Source organism: Oncorhynchus nerka, linkage group LG24 (assembly GCF_034236695.1).
Source record: "Oncorhynchus nerka isolate Pitt River linkage group LG24, Oner_Uvic_2.0, whole genome shotgun sequence".
Classification (NCBI taxonomy): domain Eukaryota; kingdom Metazoa; phylum Chordata; class Actinopteri; order Salmoniformes; family Salmonidae; genus Oncorhynchus; species Oncorhynchus nerka.
The window spans coordinates 81,551,368-81,569,250 of record NC_088419.1 but is presented as its reverse complement, the minus strand read 5'-3'; the positions used below and the strand labels follow the sequence as shown (position 1 = coordinate 81,569,250).

Below are 17,883 nucleotides of genomic sequence, written 5' to 3'. Positions count from 1 at the left end.
CATTATTAAAGTGGCATTATTAAAATAACTAGTGATCCATTTATTAAAGTGGCCAATGATTTCAAGTGTGTATGCAGGCAGCAGCCTCTGCGCTAGTGATGGCTGTTTAATAGTCTGATGGCCTTGAGATAGAAGCTGTTTTTTAGTCTCTCGGTCCCAGCTTTAATGCACCTGTACTGACCTCACCTTCTGGATGATAGCGGTGTGGACAGGCAGTGGCTTGGGTGGTTGTTGTCCTTGATGATCTTTTTAGCCTTCCTGTGACATTGGGTGCTGTTGGTGTCCTGGAGGGCAGGTAGTTTGCCCCCGGTGTTGCTTTGTGCAGACCGCCCTCTGGAGAGCCCTGCGGTTGTGGGCGGTGCAGTTGCCGTACCAGGCGGTGATACAGCCCAACAGGATGCTCTCAATTGTGCATCTGTAAAAGTTGTGAGGGTTTATGTGACAAGCCAAATTTCTTCAGCCTCCTGATCATTGATCGTTCTTCATGTACTTTACTAATCTCTGTTTTTGTCATTTTCTTTTTTGTGTGGACTCACTCTCTTTGGTCTTTTGGGTTTGGATATTGATCTCTCTCTCTGATTTTGTCACAATGACTCAGCATCAACAGTATGTCTGGAATACGCATGTCCTCTCTCTCTCTCTCTTTGTAAAACTATTTTTCATTCTTTATTTTTGTCAGTCTTCTCAATGTTTCTGAAACACAACAAACCTCCTCAGGTAACTGGCTTTATTATAACCCTCCTACTGTAAATATAGTGAAACCTGAAATTGTACAACAATGTCCAACAGTCTTGAGGGACTTCACATCGATTTACAGTACATCCAACATTTCATTTAACAGGGTAATGGGATATCATAGGAGCTAAACCCACCCACACATCATACACAGGTATTGGTTCTCATTTCAATTACATAGATACAGTATGTGACAATGGAGTAGTGGCCTGAGGGAACACACTAAATGTATTGAGTAAAGTGTTTTACGAAATGTAATATTATAAATTGTATATAACTGCCTTAAATGTGCTGGACCACAGGAAGAGTAGGCAGCTAATGGGGATCCTTAATAAATACAAAATATGAATACAGTGATTCTCTCACACACTCTTTGGTTCTCCATCTTCATCCATACATGGCTGTTGAGAGATGGAGAGTTAGGGAACAGAAAATCGAGGGTGTAGTACAGGAAGTGGGAGGAGTCTAAAGGACAGATGTAGTGGAGCAGCCAAGAGAGGGATGAGAGAACAGTAGTAGCTTTGGTGGTTTGTGAGGACTATGGACATGGGTTGTGTTTAATGCTGAAAGTCTTCCTTCTCTCTTTCTGCTTTTCATTCTGTCTCTCTCCAACATTTTTTGGTCTGAGTGAGTCTCTCTCTCTCTCTCCCTCCTTTCTGTATTGCTATTAAATGTGTGTGTGCTGTCTGAAACAGGCTGCTCCAGGGGACCCAGCCCTCTCACCATGGGGGCCCAGGACACCCTTCCGGTGGCGGCAGCTTTTACTGAAACAGTCAATGCCTTCTTCAAAGGAGCCAACCCTAACAAGTAGGTCCACTCAAACACGTTAGGAGATGTCGTCTCTCACTGTATGCAACCTCTCTTCCTACCCCTTTTTCTCTCCCTCTCTGTCTCTTTCTGTCCCTTTCTATCTTTCTCCCTCCTTTTTCTCTCTCTGTCCCTTTCTATCTTTCTCCCCCCTTTTTCTCTCCCTCTCTGTCTCTCACTGTATGCACCCTCACTTTCTACCCCTTTTTCTCTCCCTCTCTCCCTCTCACTGTATGCACCCTCACTTTCTCCCCCCTTTTTCTCTCCCTCGCTGTCTCTCACTGTATGCACCCTCACTTTCTCCCCCCTTTTTCTCTCCCTCGCTGTCTCTCACTGTATGCACCCTCACTTTCTCCCCCCTTTTTCTCTCCCTCTCTGTCTCTCACTGTATGCACCCTCACTTTCTACCCCTTTTTCTCTCCCTCTCTGTCTCTCACTGTATGCACCCTCACTTTCTCCCCCTTTTTCTCTCCCTCGCTGTCTCTCACTGTATGCACCCTCACTTTCTCCCCCTTTTTCTCTCCCTCTCTGTCTCTCACTGTATGCACCCTCACTTTCTCCCCCCTTTTTCTCTCCCTCGCTGTCTCTCACTGTATGCACCCTCACTTTCTACCCCTTTTTCTCTCCCTCTCTGTCTCTCTCTGTCCCTTATCTTTCTCCCAATTCTCTTCACTCTCCACTCTCTCTCTTACTCTTTTTCCCTCTGTCCATTTCATTTCTATGATATCTCTCTCCTTGCTTTACTCTGTTCTCCTCTTTGTCCTCCTTCGGACGCTCTAACCTCCTCCTCCCGTGTCCCTGTCAAAAGGTGTGTTGTGAAGATCACAGGCGAGATGGTGCTGTCGTTTCCAGCGGGGATCACACGGCACTTTGCCAATAACCCGTCCCCTGCCGTGCTAACCTTCAGCATAACCCACTACAGCTGGCTGGAGCATGTGCTGCCTAATCCCCAGCTACTCTGCTGGTAAAGATCACTATAACACCCCTCACACAACTCACCACGCCCTGTAGCATTTAGAACATGTGACATTGAACGCCTAAAATCATACTGTAACAAAACAATCCACCCGTCCTGTTCTGACTGGGCTCTGAGTCACTGTGAATTCATCCCAGTGGTCTGACTAACCACCTCATTCCAAGGTTATTCTGCACTCTCATATGTAAAATGCATCAGAGTTGTTGTTGTATAGCACTCAGTATCTGTTTGCAATCTCTGCACTGCAATAGTCCTGACCTCTGTGTAGTAGATACAAAGATAACTTGTACTGTGTTGACTTAAGTTTAGCTGGATCAATCATGACATTAGATAATATGATAAAATACATATTGCGTGCCCACATAGTGACACCGCCACAACACCCAACCCTGACTGCAAGACCTTCTGGGTGAACATGCCAAACCTGATGACCCATCTAAAGAAGGTGGCCGAGCAGAAACCCCAGGCCACATACTACAATGTGGACATGCTCAAATACCAGGTGAGCTGAACTATGTTCTACTATAGAGATACAGAAACCAATACCAGGTCAGCCCATCTCTCTGTCTGCAACTGGTACTAGATTATAGGCTGATCCATAGAGATCAAGTGATGTCTTCGTTCTGTGACCCGAAGGTTGACCCATTTAAAACCAGATATTTAAAGTCTGTCCTGTCCAGTCTGTATCCATAGTTACTATTCCAGTTGAATGTTATTATGCATTCTTTCCTCTGTATTGTTTATGCGTGCAGGTATCAGCGCAAGGCCTCACGTCGACCCCCCTGAACCTGGCAGCCAGTTGGCGGTGTGAACCCACCAGCACGGACCTCCGGATAGACTACAAGTACAACGGCGGCTCCATGACAACGCCCGTGGCGCTCAACAACGTCCAGTTCCTGATCCCCGTAGATGGAGGGGTCACCAAGCTACTGGCTGTGCTTCCCCCTGCCGCATGGTAAGACAGAATAGTATAGTGCACGTCATAACTGTATACAATACATTTCTATTGAATTAAATTCACTTAACTTGATCATTAAAAGTTGAAGGCTGCTTCGGAGACATCCCATGGCTCTATGGCTCAGCCCTGTGGTGAAGACATTCATTTTTTCAGTTTGAAAAGGCCCGTTTCCCAGACCCAGATTTAACCTATTCCTTGCTTTCAGAGAGTAACAGATCACATTTGATTCTGTTCTTCCAGGAATGCAGAGCAGCAAAGAATCCTGTGGAAGATTCCTGATATTTCCCAGAAATCTGAAAATGGAGGTAAATAACCTTGTTTATACCCAGGAGGAATCAGTAATGCCTTGTTATCATCTTCTCCACTAAAGTACTAATCAAAAAGAATTGGTGAAGTCGCGTCATGACAACAACAGGCTCTAAGGGCTTGAAACACATCAATAACGTTTTTCTGCCGAGAGTACTTGCGAACTAAGTGCAAACCAATTTTACATGTAGAATCGTGCAAAAAATGTCGACAGTCGATCAAATCAAATCAATTTTTATTTGTCACATACACATGGTTAGCAGTTGTTAATGCGAGTGTAGCGAAATGCTTGTGCTTCTAGTTCCGACAATGCAGTAATAACCAACGAGTAATCTAACTTAACAATTTCACAACAACTACCTTATACACACAAGTGTAAAGGGATGAAGAATATGTACATAAAGATATATTAATGAGTGATGGTACAGAACGGCATAGGCAAGATGCAGTAGATGGTATCGAGTACAGTATATAATATGAGATGAGTAATGTAGGATATGTAAACATATAAAAGTGGCATTGTTTAAAGTGGCTAGTGATACATGTATTACATAAAGATGGCAACATGCAGTAGATGGTATCGAGTACAGTATATACATATGAGATGAGTCATATAGGGTATGTAAACATTATATTAAGTGGCATTGTTTAAAGTGGCTAGTGATACATTTTTTACATCAATTTTTCCATTATTAAAGTAGCTGGAGTTGAGTCAGTATGTTGGCAGCAGCCACTCAATGTTAGTGATGGCTGTTTAACAGTCTGATGGCCTTGAGATAGAAGCTGTTTTTCAGTCTCTCGGGTCCCTGCTTTGATGCACCTGTACTGACCTCGCCTTCTGGATGATAGCGGGGTGAACAGGCAGTGGCTCTGGTGGTTGTTGTCCTTGATGATCTTTATGGCCTTCCTGTGACATCAGGTGGTGTAGGTGGCCTGGAGGGACTCTGGAGAGACTTACGGTTGTGGGCGGAGCAGTTGCCGTACCAGGCGGTGATACAGCCCGACAGGATGCTCTCGATTGTGCATCTGTAAAAGTTTGTGAGTGCTTTTGGAGACAAGCCGAATTTCTTCAGCCTCCTGAGGTTGAAGAGGCACTGCTGCGCCTACTTCACCACGCTGTCTGTGTGCGTGGACCAATTCAGTTTGTCTGTGATGTGTACGCCGAGGAACTTAAAACTTACTACCCTCTCCACTACTGTCCCATCGATGTGGATAGGGGGTTGCTCCCTCTGCTGTTTCCTGAAGTCCACGATCATCTCCTTTGTTTTGTTGACGTTGAGTGTGAGGTTATTTTCCTGACACCACACTCTGAGGGCCCTCACCTCCTCCCTGTAGGCCGTCTCGTCGTGGTTGGTAATCAAGCCTACCACTGTAGTGTCGTCTGCAAACTTGATGATTGAGTTGGAAGCGTGCATGGCCATGCAGTCGTTGGTGAACAGGGAGTACAGGAGAGGGCTCAGAACTCACCCTTGTGGGGCCCCAGTGTTGAGGATCAGCGGGGTGGAGATGTTTTTACCTACCCTCACCACCTGGGGGCGGCCCGTCAGGAAGTCCAGTACCCAGTTGCACAGGGCGGGGTCGAGACCCAGGGTAGAAGCACGGTGGCTAGGAAAAGCTCAGTAGAAAGGCAAGAACCTAGGAAGAAACCTAGAGAGGAACCAGGCTCTGAGGGGTGGCCAGTCCTCTTCTGGCTGTGCCGGGTGCAGATTATAACAGTACATGGCCAATATGTTCAAACATGCATAGACAACCAAAAAAAAAAATTATAATAATAATCACAGTGGTTGTAGAGGGTGCAACAGGTCAACACCTCAGGAGTACATTTAACATTTACATTTAAGTCATTTAGCAGACGCTCTTATCCAGAGCGACTTACAAGTTGGTGCTTTCACCTTATGACATCCAGTGGAACAGCCACTTTACAATAGTGCATCTAGGTCTTTTAAGGGGGGAGTAAATGTCAGTTGGCTTTTCATAGCCGAGCATTCAGAGGTTGAGACAGCAGGTGCGGTAGAGAGGGAGAGAGTCAAAAACAGCAGGTCCGGGACAAGGTAGCACATCCCGTGAACAGGTCAGGGTTCCATAGCCGCGGGCAGAAGAGTTGAAACTGGGGCAGCAGTACGACCAGGTGGACTGAGGAAAGCAAGGAGTCATCAGGCTAGGTAGTCCTGATGCATGGTCCCAGGTCTCAGGTCCTCCGGGAGGGGAGGGAGGGAGAGGGAGAGGAAGAGCGAGAGAATTAGAGGGAGCATACTTAAATTCACACAGGACACCGGCTAAGACAGGAGAATTACACCAGATATAACAGACTGACCCTAGCCACCCAACACACAAACTATTGCAGCATAGATACTGTAGGCTGAGACACGAGGGGTCAGGAGACACTGTGGCCTCATCCGAATATACCCCCAGACAGGGCCAACCAGGCAGGATATGACCCCACCCACTTTGCCAAAGCACAGCCCCCACACCACTAGATGGATATCCGCAAACCACCAACTTACTACCCTGAGGCAAGGCTGAGTATAGCCCATGAAGATCTCCCCCACGGCATGAACCCGAGGGGGCAACAACCCAGGCAGGAAGATCAGATCAGTGACTCAATCCACTCAAGTGACACACCCCTCCTAGGGATGGCATGGAAGAGCACTAGTAAGCAAGTGACTCAGTCACTGTAATAGGGTCAGAGGCAGAGAATCCCAGTGGAGAAAGGGGAACTGGCCAGGCAGAGACAGCAAGGGCGGTTCGTCCCTCCAGTGCCTTCCCGGTCAACTTCGCACCCCTGGGCCAGACTACACTCAATCATAGGGCCTACTAAATGAGTCTTCAATAAAGACTTAAAGGTTGAGACAGAGTCTGCGTCTCTCACATGGATAGGCAGATCATTCCATAAAAATTGAGCTCTATAGGAGAAAACCCTGCCTCCAACTGTTTGCTTAGAAATTCTAGGACAATGAGGAGGCCTGCGTCTTGTGACGTGTAGGAATGTACGGCAAGACCAAATCAGAGAGATAGGTAGGAGCAAGCCCATGTAATGACTTGTTGGTTAGCAGTAAAACCTTAATCAGTAATATGGTCACATTGTTTGGTTCTAGTCAGGATTCTAGCAGCCGTATTTAGCACTAACAGAAATGTATTTAGTGCTTTATCCGGGTAGCCGGAAAGTAGAGCATTGCAGTAGTCTAATCTAGAAGTGACAAAAGCATGGATTTGCTTTTCTGCATCATTTTTGAACAAAAAGTTTCAGATTTTTGCAATGTTACGAAGATGGAAAAAATAGGTCCATGAAATATTCTTGATATGTTCGTCAAAACAGAGATCAGGGTCCAGAGTAACGCTGAGGTCCTAAACAGTTTTATTTGAGACGACTGTACAACCATCAAGATTAATTGTCAGATCCAACGTAAGATCTCTTTGTTTCTTGGGACCTAGAACTAGCATCTCTGTTTTGACTGAGTTTTTCCACAATTTTCCACTTCCAGGGAGTACAATTTTGGGGCTTCACCATGTTTCATCGAAATGTGCAGTTGTGTATCGCCCGCATAGCATTAAAGGTTAACGTTATGTTTCCGAATGACATTGTCACGCCCTGACCTTAGAGATCCTGTTTATGTCTTTATTTAGGTTTGGTCAGGGTGTGAGTTGGGTGGGTATTCTATACTCTATTATTTGTATTTCTATGTTTTGGCCGGGTAGGGTTTTCAATCAGGGACAGCTGTCTATCGTTGTCTCTGATTGAGAACCACACTTAGGTAGCCCTTTTTTTCACCTGTCTTTGTGGGAAGTTAACTTTGTTTGATGGCACATAGCCTTAAGCGTCACGGTTTGGTTTGGTATTGTTTAGTTGGTGACATGTACTATTAAAAGTATGTACGCTCACCACCCTGCACCTTGGTCCTCTTCTTTTAACGGCCGTGACAGACATCACCAAGAGGTAAAATATATAGTGAAAACCAATAGTGGTCCTAAAAAGGAACCTTGAGGAACACCGACACTTACAATTGATTTATCAGAGGACAAACCGTCCACAGAGACAAACTGATATCTTTCCAACAGATAAGTGTAACGGCGTTCTTCGTTTGTCGAAAGAGAGTCGGACCGAAATGCAGCGTGGTGGTTACTCATGTTCTTTAATGAAAGATATAGCGATACATGAAATAACTTATGAATACAAAACAACAAACGGAATGTGAAACCTAATACAGCCTATCTGCTGAACACTACACAGAGACAGGAACAATCACCCACGAAATACACAGTGAAACCCCGGCTACCTAAATACGGTTCCCAATCAGAGACAACGCGAATCACCTGACTCTGATTGGGAACCGCCTCAGGCAGCCAAACCTATGCTACACCCCTACTCAGCCGCAATCCCAATGCCTACAACACCCCAATACGAAACACAACAAAATAAACCCATGTCACACCCTGGCCTGACCAAATATATAACGAAAACACAAAATACTATGACCAAGGCGTGACAGAACCCCCCCCCCCCCTAAGGTGCGGACTCCCGGATGCACCTCAAAACCATAGGGAGGGTCCGGGTGGGCGTCTGTCCATGGTGGCGGCTCCGGCTCGGGACGTGGACCCCACTCCATTAATGTCATAGTTCCTCCCCTTCGCGTCCTGGGATTTTCCACCCTCGCCGCCGACCATGGCCTAATAGTCCTCACCCAGAACCCCACTGAACTGAGGGGCAGCTCGGGACTGAGGGGCAGCTCGGGACTGAGGGGCAGCTCGGGACTGAGGGGCAGCCGGGACTGAGGGGCAGCCCGGGACTGAGGGGCAGCCCGGGACTGAGGGGCAGCCCGGGACTGAGGGGCAGCCCGGGACTGAAAGGAAGCCCAGTACTGAAAGGAAGCCCAGTACTGAAAGGAAGCCCAGTACTGAGAGGAAGCCCAGTACTGAGATGAAGCTCAGGCAGGTAGTAGGCTCCGGTAGATCCTGGCTGGCTGGCGGATCTGGAAGATTCTGGTTGACTAGCAGATCTGGAAGATTCTGGTTGACTGGCAGATCTAGAAGATCATGGCTGACTGGCGGATCTAGCTGCTCTATGCAGACTGACAGCTCTGGCTGCTCCATGCAGACTGGCAGCTCCTTGCAGACTGGCAGCTCCTTGCAGACTGACAGCTCCTTGCAGACTGACAGCTCTGGCTGCTCCCTGCAGGCTGGCAGCTCCTTGCAGACTGGCAGCTCCTTGCAGACTGGCAGCTCTTTGCAGACTGACAGCTCTGGCTGCTTCATGCAGACTGACAGCTCTGGCTGCTTCATGCAGACTGACAGCTCTGGCTGCTTCATGCAGACTGACAGCTCTGGCTGCTTCATGCAGACTGACAGCTCTGGCTGCTTCATGCAGACTGACAGCTCTGGCTGCTTCATGCAGACTGACAGCTCTGGCTGCTTCATGCAGACTGACAGCTCTGGCTGCTTCATGCAGACTGACAGCTCTGGCTGCTCCATGCAGACTGACAGCTCTGGCTGCTCCATGCAGGCTGACATCTCTGACTGCTCCATGCAGGCTGGCAGCACCTTGCAGACTGGCAGCTCCTTGCAGACTGGCAGCTCCTTGCAGACTGGCAACTCTGGCTGCTTCATGCAGACTGACAGCTCAGGCTGCTCCGAACAGGCAGGAGGCTCCGGCAGCGCTGTAGAGGAGGAAGGCTCTGATAGCGCTGAACAGGCGGGAGACTCCGACAGCGCAGGAGGGAAGGAAGGCTCTGATAGCGCTGAACAGACAGGAGACTCCGGTAGCGCAGGAGAGGAGAAAGGCTCCGACAGCGCTGGAGAGGCGGGAGACTCCGACAGCGCAGGAGAGGCGAGGCGCACTGTAGGCCTGATGCGTGGTGCTGGCACTGGTGGTACTGGGCCGAGGACACGCACAGGAAGCCTGGTGCGGGGAGCTGCTACCGGAGGACTGGTGTGTGGAGGTGGCTCTGGATAGACCGGAGCTCTTGAGCACCGAGCCTGCCCAACCTTACCTGGCTCGATGCCCACTCTAGCCCGGCCAATACGAAGGGCTGGTATGAACCGCACCGGGCTATGCACCCGCACTGGAAACACCGTGCACTCCATAGCATAACACGGTGCCTGCCCGGTCTCTCTAGCCCCCCGGTAAGCACAGGGAGTTTGCGCAGGTCTCCTACCTGGCGTAGCCATACTCCCTGTAAGCCTCCCCCCCCAATAATTTTTTGGGGCTGATTCCCGGGCTTCCATCCACGTCGCCGTGCTGCCTCCTCATACCAGCGCCTCTCCGCTTTCGCCGCCTCTAGTTCCTCCTTGGGGCGGCGATATTCACCAGGCTGAGCCCAGGGTCCTTTTCCGTCCAGTTCTTCCTCCCATGTCCAATTCTCCAAGTGGTGCAGCCTCTCCCACTGCAGCTGCTCGTCGCGATTAACAGGGAGAGTTGGCTCAGGTCTGACTCCTGACTCAGCCACTCTCCCTTTGAGCGCCCCCCCCCCCCAATACATTTTTGGGGCTGCTTTTCGGGCTTCCTTCTGCGCCGTCGTGATTGTCTCTCCAACTCCATTCTCCTATAACCCTCTTCGCACTGCTCCAGCGAATCCCAGGCGGGCTCCGGCACTCTCTCTGGGTCGACCGCCCACCTGTCTATTTCTTCCCACGTAGTATACTCCATACCTCTGCTGTCCATAACGTCCTCCCTTCGCTGCTCCTGCTGCCTGTTACCACGCCACTCGGTTCGTGTGGGGTGGGTGATTCTGTAACGGCGTTCTTCGTTTGTCGAAAGAGAGTCGGACCGAAATGCAGCGTAGTGGTTACTCATGTTCTTTAATGAAAGATATAGCGATACATGAAATAACTTATGAATACAAAACAACAAACGGAACGTGAAACCTAATACAGCCTATCTGGTGAACACTACACAGAGACAGGAACAATCACCCACGAAATACACAGTGAAACCCCGGCTACCTAAATACGGTTCCCAATCAGAGACAACGCGAATCACCTGACTCTGATTGAGAACCGCCTCAGGCAGCCAAACCTATGCTACACCCCTACTCAGCCGCAATCCCAATGCCTACAACACCCCAATACGAAACACAACAAAATAAACCCATGTCACACCCTGGCCTGACCAAATATATAACGAAAACACAAAATACTATGACCAAGGCGTGACAATAAGACCAAAACCAGGCCAGAACTTGTCCATGTAGACCAATTTGGGTTTCCAATCTCTCCAAAAGAATGTGGTGATCGATGGTGTCAAAAACAGCACTAAGGTCTAGAAGCACAAGGACAGATGCAGAGCCTTGGTCTGACGCCATTAAAAGGTCATTTACCACCTTCATGAGTGCAGTCCCAGTGCTATGATGGGGTCTAAAACCAGACTGAAGCAATTTGTATACATTGTTTGTCTTCAGGAAGGCAGGGAGTTGTGGCGCAACAGCTTTAAAAAAAGGAATGGTAGATTTTTAGTTTTTAACATTTGCTGGGTCAAGGTTTGGCTTTTTCAAGAGAGGCTTTATTACTGCCACTTTTAGTGAGTTTGGTACACATCTGGTGATTAAGGAGTCGTTTGTTATGTTCAACATAGCTGCTTCCTGTGCTCTTTCAGTAGTTTAGTTGGAACAGGGTCCAGTATGCAGCTTGAAGTTTTAGAGGCCATGACTATTTTCATGAATGTGTCAAGAGATATAAGATTTACTTTGAAAGGGGGGACTCAAAGGGGGTTTAAAGGTGTGTCAGTCACCAGATCTCAACCCAATTGACCCTCACCGTCAACAAAACACCATTAGACTTCCAGACACCTGTAGAATCTATGCCAAGGCGCTTTAAAGGTGTTCTGGCTTGTGGAAGCCCATGCCCTATTAGGACACTTTATGTTGGTGTTTCCTCTATTTTGGTAGTTACCTGAATGTTTGCCTTATAGGGCTGAATTATCTATGGATGGATACATTTGTGTTTTTTAGTCCAGATGAATAGACCCTTTTAATAATGACGTGACCTTTGACTTACTGTACATGACGTTTGGCTTTTGCCCCATTTAACTCACTCTTGCCCCCTTCTGTCTGGTGATGGTTCCAACAGTCATAATGATCAGAGATGAGTTAAAGAACCATAGAATTAGGAAATAAAATACTAGAATGGACATGAACCTTCTTATGATGGGATAAAGGTCAGCCATTTTGGTCAGGGAGTTGGTCAACTATGGTTTGCCAGTGCTGTAATAAGATATTGTATAAAATAATTGTAAGATTGTATTAGATAGCTATCCAGACAGTTTTAGAGCAATGATTCCATGAATTTGTCAAATTAACTGCTAAAATGCCAATATTCCATTAAAATAATGCAGTCAATCAACAGCCATACGCTGGCTGAAATCAGTTGATGATAGGACTTATACAAGGTGTAAATGCATCGAGTACTGATATTCTATCATATAATAGCACTCACAGCTTTCCAAGAAAACACAAATGTAGACATTTATGGTCTGTTTACATATATGTTAGAGGCTATTTAGATAAATTGGTATAAAACCCATGACAATGTTTTAGGTGGACTAATTCTATTTCACAATTTCTGATATAACATATGCCTTTTATTTTCCTGCGTAAGTAAATCAGGATTATGCCTCTACTGCCATATATTCCATTTAGACTGGTTTGGATTTCTCCCTGACTGATATAAAAAATACCCCAATTCCCCAGGGCAATGATATTGCCCTGTGTAGGGGGCCGTCTTTTGGATGGGACGTTAAACGGGTGTCCTGACTATCCTTGGTCACTAAAAGATCCCATGGCACTTATCGTAAGAGTAGGGGTGTTAACCCTGGTGTCCTGGCTAAATTCCTAATCTGGCCCTCATACCATCATGGTCACCTAATCATTCCCAGCTTACAATTGGCTCATTCATCCCCCATCCTCTCCCCTGTAACTATTCCCCAGGGCATTGCTGTAAATAAGAATGTGTTCTATGTCAACTTACCTGATAAAATAAGGGTTAAATAAATAAATGAATAAGAAATAGCCCTTACACAGCCCGGAGGTGTGTTTTGGCTCATTGTCCTGTTGAAAAACAAATGATAGTCCCACTAAGCGCTAACCAGAAGGGATGGCGTATCCCTGCAGAATGCTGTGCTAGCCATGCTGGTTAACTGTGCTTTGAATCCTAAATAAATCTGACAGTGTCACCAGCAAACCACCATCACACCACCTCCTCCATGCTTCACGGTGGGAACCACACATGTGGAGATCATCCATTCACCTACTCTGCATCTCACAGAGACACAGTGGTTGGAACCAAAAATCTCAAATTTGGACTCATCAGACCAAAGGTCAGATTTCTATTGGTCTAATGTCCATTGCTCGTTTTTCTTGGCCCAAGCAAGTCTCTTCTTCTTATTGGTGTCCTTTAGTAGTGGTTTCTTTGCAGCAATTCAACCATGAGTCTCCTCTGAACAGTTGATGTTGAGATGTGTCTGTTACTTGAACTCTGTGCATTTATTTGTGCTACAATCTGAGGTGTAGTTAACTCTAATGAACTTATCTTGTGCAGCAGAGGTAACTCTGGGTCTTCCTTTCCTGTGGCGGTCCTCATGAGAGCCAGTTTCATCATAGCGCTTAATGGTTTTTGCGACTGCACTTGAAGAAACTTTCAAAGTTCTTGAAATGTTCCGTATTGACTGACATTCATGTCTTAAAATAATGATTGACTGTCGTTTCTCTTTGCTTATTTGAGCTGTTCTTGCCATGATATGGACTTGGTATTTAACCAAATAGGGCTATCTTCTATGTACCACCCCTACAAGAAGGAAATTAATTCCACAAATGAACTTTTAACAAGGCACACCTGTTAATTGAAATGCATTCCAGGTGACAACCTCATGAAGCTGGTTGAGAGAATGCCAAGAGTGTACAAAGCTGTCATCAATGCAAAGGGTGGCTACTTTAAAGAAACTCAAAGAATTTGTTTAACACTTTCTTGGTTGCTACATGATTCCATATGTGTTATTTCTTAGTATTGATGTCTTCACTGTTATTCTACAATGTAGAAAATATTAAAAAAGAAAGAAAAACCCTTAATTAAGTAGGTGTGTCCAAACATTTGACTGGTACTGTATATGCATGTGTATGTTTGTGCAGTATATTTAACCTTTGTCCCTCTCTGTGATGTCCCCAGGCATTGGCTCATTGTTGGCACGGTTCCAGCTGTCGGAGGGCCCCAGTAAACCCTCTCCCCTGGCGGTCCAGTTCACCAGCGAGGGCAGCACTCTGTCAGGCTGTGATATAGAACTGGCTGGGCCAGGGTACCGCTTCTCACTCATCAAGAAGAGGTTCGCTGCAGGTGAGACACTGCCTTTGTTCACTTACTCTGCTAAACAGAAGTAATGTTACCTAAATCTATTATGGAGTGCATCCCATCCTTCACAAAATATCAGAATAAGGGAAAGATTGACTCAAATTAGCGTGGCGCTCATAGTGTAATAATAACATGATTATAAACTAATAGTGTATCACTGTGATATTAATTGGTGTTATTACACTGTGTTGATACAGTATTATCGTAAAATATGTTTTGCTATGTGTACATAGTTGCATGTATGATTCCTTTTTACACATAAGTATTCAAACCCAAGGCATGTTTGTCATTTTCAGGAAAATACTTGGCAGACAACTGATACTTCATACTACTACTGAACAAATACACTGGAGATCATCATCTCAATGGATTAATGAAATCCTATACTACAGAGGACAGACCTACACCACCACCTCCCTACAGACAGACACTTCTTTCTAAACCCGTGAGACAGACAGGCCAAGGCCACACAGCCTACTGTACCCAGCAGTATTGTATAGCTTGCATATAGTCTCGTGGACCGTTTTAGGGTGTAATTATTGTATTTGTAAAATGTATTCAAATGTATTAATTTCAGAACATCTGTATTGCTGCTGCTCTAGACATCCACCCGGGTTTCCCTCTCTAAAGGTACATGCTTCTGCCTCTCTATCCCACTCTCTAACGTGTGGTGTTCAAACTTAAACACTGCTACAGCTACCTAGCTACTCAACCGCAAAATCATGGTCTCAACCGTGAACCTAACACATAATACACTGAGTATATTTTGATGCAACAACAAATATGTGGTATTAGGAGAGGATGTATGAAAAGACCATTGGGTTGTGCCATTGAGTGAACTAAGATGAATAGACGCACCATGATGTCACACTCCTCCGTTCAGTTTAAGGGAGGGGCTAATTCCTGCTTCTCGCATGCCTCTGATTGGACACGGTTAGAGCTACCATGGAATTCTGGGTATTGGAGTTTTTTATGTTGTGTTTTTAACAGTTCATGCGTTACACACTGGCATAGCAGGTTTAAAGGACATTGTTCATTTGGATGGTGACCATTACCAGACTCCTCTCTCTTCTTTGAATGCAGAGATTTAACATCGGCTTCAAACATATACTCTCAACATTTTCCTCAGAAATTATCAGAAAGTCCTGAGTAGTTAGGCAGCTGCAACAATAAATACATTCTTGGTTGCAATATAAAACAAATATAATATGTTTCCCTCAATAAAAAACCTGTACAAAGTCTTATTTTAAATGAATAATATATATCTGAAAGGGCGTTTGGTGTTTTCCTTCCTTTCTGTTGTTCCTGACACAGCAGTGGTAGACGTACTTCAGAGTACATTACAGCATTCTATTTTTATTTATTGATGATAATGATTTTAAAAGTATGTAAAAAAGTATGTGATTCTGTATATGAATAGAATTTCAATGGTATTGTAATTTAGAATGAAGGTATAAATATTCTAATGATCTTTTTTTGTTATCTGTGTAGTTGGGTAACCTGTGTACAGTATAATGTATAAGGTATCATTTTAGAATTGATTTCAGATATATAATTTTTTAACTCAAGTGCATCAGAAGATTTGACTACAGTATATATGCGCGTGGGGGGATAAACTAAAAAAACAAGATGAATAGCACCTGGATGTGTACGTCAGGCTGTATGAGAGCAGTGTTATTTAGAGTTACACTAATAGTTATTACCTTGGATAATCAGTCAGGTTTTGACTATGTTCTGCTCTGTTTCCATTCACCTCAATGTGTTATTCTGCATCAAACAGCATGAACTCCCCTTCGGATCAAACCAACCAGCGCTTTAATCCATGGCTTTATTTTGCATAATGGTAATGGTCTCTGTGAGATGACATGGTGACGAGGATTTGGAGGGAGGTTAGATGACCAAAACGCTTTTTGTATTTTATGTGTGTATTCCAGACAGTCCTCTAAAAGATAGAGAAATAAGGGGAATATTTTTTTAAACAACAAAAAAAACCATCTTGTTTCATGTGAAGAACACTGTGCTGATAAAGTTAGAAACCTCCTGAATGCTCTGATATTCAACATAGAGAACAAAATGTGTGTGATGACATTTAACTTAAAAGGTCTCCTCGTGTGGGCATCATAAGTATGTCAGGATACTATCTGTACTTCATGAAGCTACATAGCACCATTTATACACCTGCCTTAGAACTGCCATAGTCTTACATGTCCATTTTGTCTGACCATTTAGTTGGCATTTCTAAGTAAGGCATCAATGAATTGTGTCATGTAGCTCTCTGTATAGCTGTTTAGTGAGTAAGACTTTACTTGAACATTATTGTACACACCTAACTATAGTTAACATAAATGACATTGGTAATGTTATTACTGTTTATGAAGTATGTATGATCTCTGGTCGTGCGTATGATGGAGGGAGGGTTCAAGCTAAGTGTTACGGCATGGTGTAATGTAATGTGTGTCTGCACACAGTTACGGTATAGTGTTAAAGTGAAGTGGTCCACCAACCAATAGACTCGTTGACCTGTTGTCATGTTAACTGTGAGAACTGAAGACCAGAGCAGGAAGTGTGTCTGTGTGTGGCGTGCTAAGCCAGACTGCTTTGGGTACCGTACAGTTTCTCTGTCAACCACATGTGCAAGCTGTGTTTGTACAGACGATGTTAAGATGATCTGATGAGAAACTAAGTTTGCTTTTTTCCAAAACCAATAAAAGTTATGAACTGGACAAGTTTTTGGAGCACTCTTTTTGTAACTCACAGCAGAAGTTTTATTAGTCGTAGGTACAGGATACACATAGTATATACTGTCCAACTAAATGCTTACTTACAGGTTCCTTCTCCACAATGCAACAACAATAAGAAATAACACAAGATAAGAATACCAACATTAAGTAAATGCCTCAATAGAATATCATAAATATTTTGCATGTTGCTCAAATGCAGTTTATTCTGTATTTCCTCCACCAATTTTGTGTTCTGATGTACAGTGCAACACATCAAGGTTGGCTGTAACAACATTGTCTTAAAGCCTTACTAGGAATACACTCCTTCTGCTATTAAGAAGCTGTTTATAATTGTGTGCTGTGAGGGAGATCTAACTGTAGTATGATTAGCCTTTAATTCAACGTACCATGTGTACTGTACATATATGTTTGTTTCATTTGATATTTATATGGATATATTTGTTATTTCATCTGTTTGTGTTATCCAATGCACAGGATACTGAATATGAAATAGTTTAATGTGATGTACCGTACTAATGAAATGTTCCAAACGAATGCAGAATGAACCACCATGTTATGATGTGGGTTTTCTCTGAAATAAAGGAGGCGTATCAATTATGTTTGATCAATTGTTATGTATTCAATTATTTTGGTCCAATTCAGTATGAATACAAAGGATTTATCTCCTTTAAATAACCTTAGTGGTCGTGACTGGTCTCGGAAGGATTAGAACAAGTCTACATTTCCTATTCTGCACTAGTATCACATCAACCCTCACTTTGCATATATTTCCTTTTTTTGGCCAAGCATTCAGATTGTCTTCTCCCAGAGGATGAAAAATGATGTAACACCTTGGCAACACACAGTGTTCCAGGTAAGACCTGCCAATCATCTGAGTGGGGAATTCACTGTCTACCTTGTTTTGTATTCTGAGTGGATGACTGTGCTGTGTGGATAGAAGATGACAGATATAGCCTACACTACAGTACACACAGTACAATATTTGACCTACTCTCTTTGTTGTCTTTTTTTGTACTTGCAGACACTATTGT

The 17,883-nt window shown here is 44.7% G+C and overlaps 1 protein-coding gene across 1 annotated transcript in view; it reads left to right on the top strand.

Annotated features, from left to right (window-relative positions):
* LOC115127387 (SH3-containing GRB2-like protein 3-interacting protein 1) overlaps nucleotides 1-17,456 on the top strand; it is a 54,090-nt gene extending 36,634 nt beyond the window's left edge. Inside the window, exons 22-28 of the mRNA XM_065009202.1 lie at nucleotides 1,431-1,542; nucleotides 2,351-2,506; nucleotides 2,885-3,020; nucleotides 3,271-3,473; nucleotides 3,717-3,781; nucleotides 13,932-14,096; nucleotides 14,408-17,456. Coding sequence (XP_064865274.1) covers nucleotides 1,431-1,542; nucleotides 2,351-2,506; nucleotides 2,885-3,020; nucleotides 3,271-3,473; nucleotides 3,717-3,781; nucleotides 13,932-14,096; nucleotides 14,408-14,430 — 860 coding nt within the window. The 3' untranslated portion in view covers nucleotides 14,431-17,456. The remainder of the gene's footprint in view (nucleotides 1-1,430; nucleotides 1,543-2,350; nucleotides 2,507-2,884; nucleotides 3,021-3,270; nucleotides 3,474-3,716; nucleotides 3,782-13,931; nucleotides 14,097-14,407) is intronic.
* The last annotated feature ends 427 nt before the right edge of the window (nucleotides 17,457-17,883 follow it).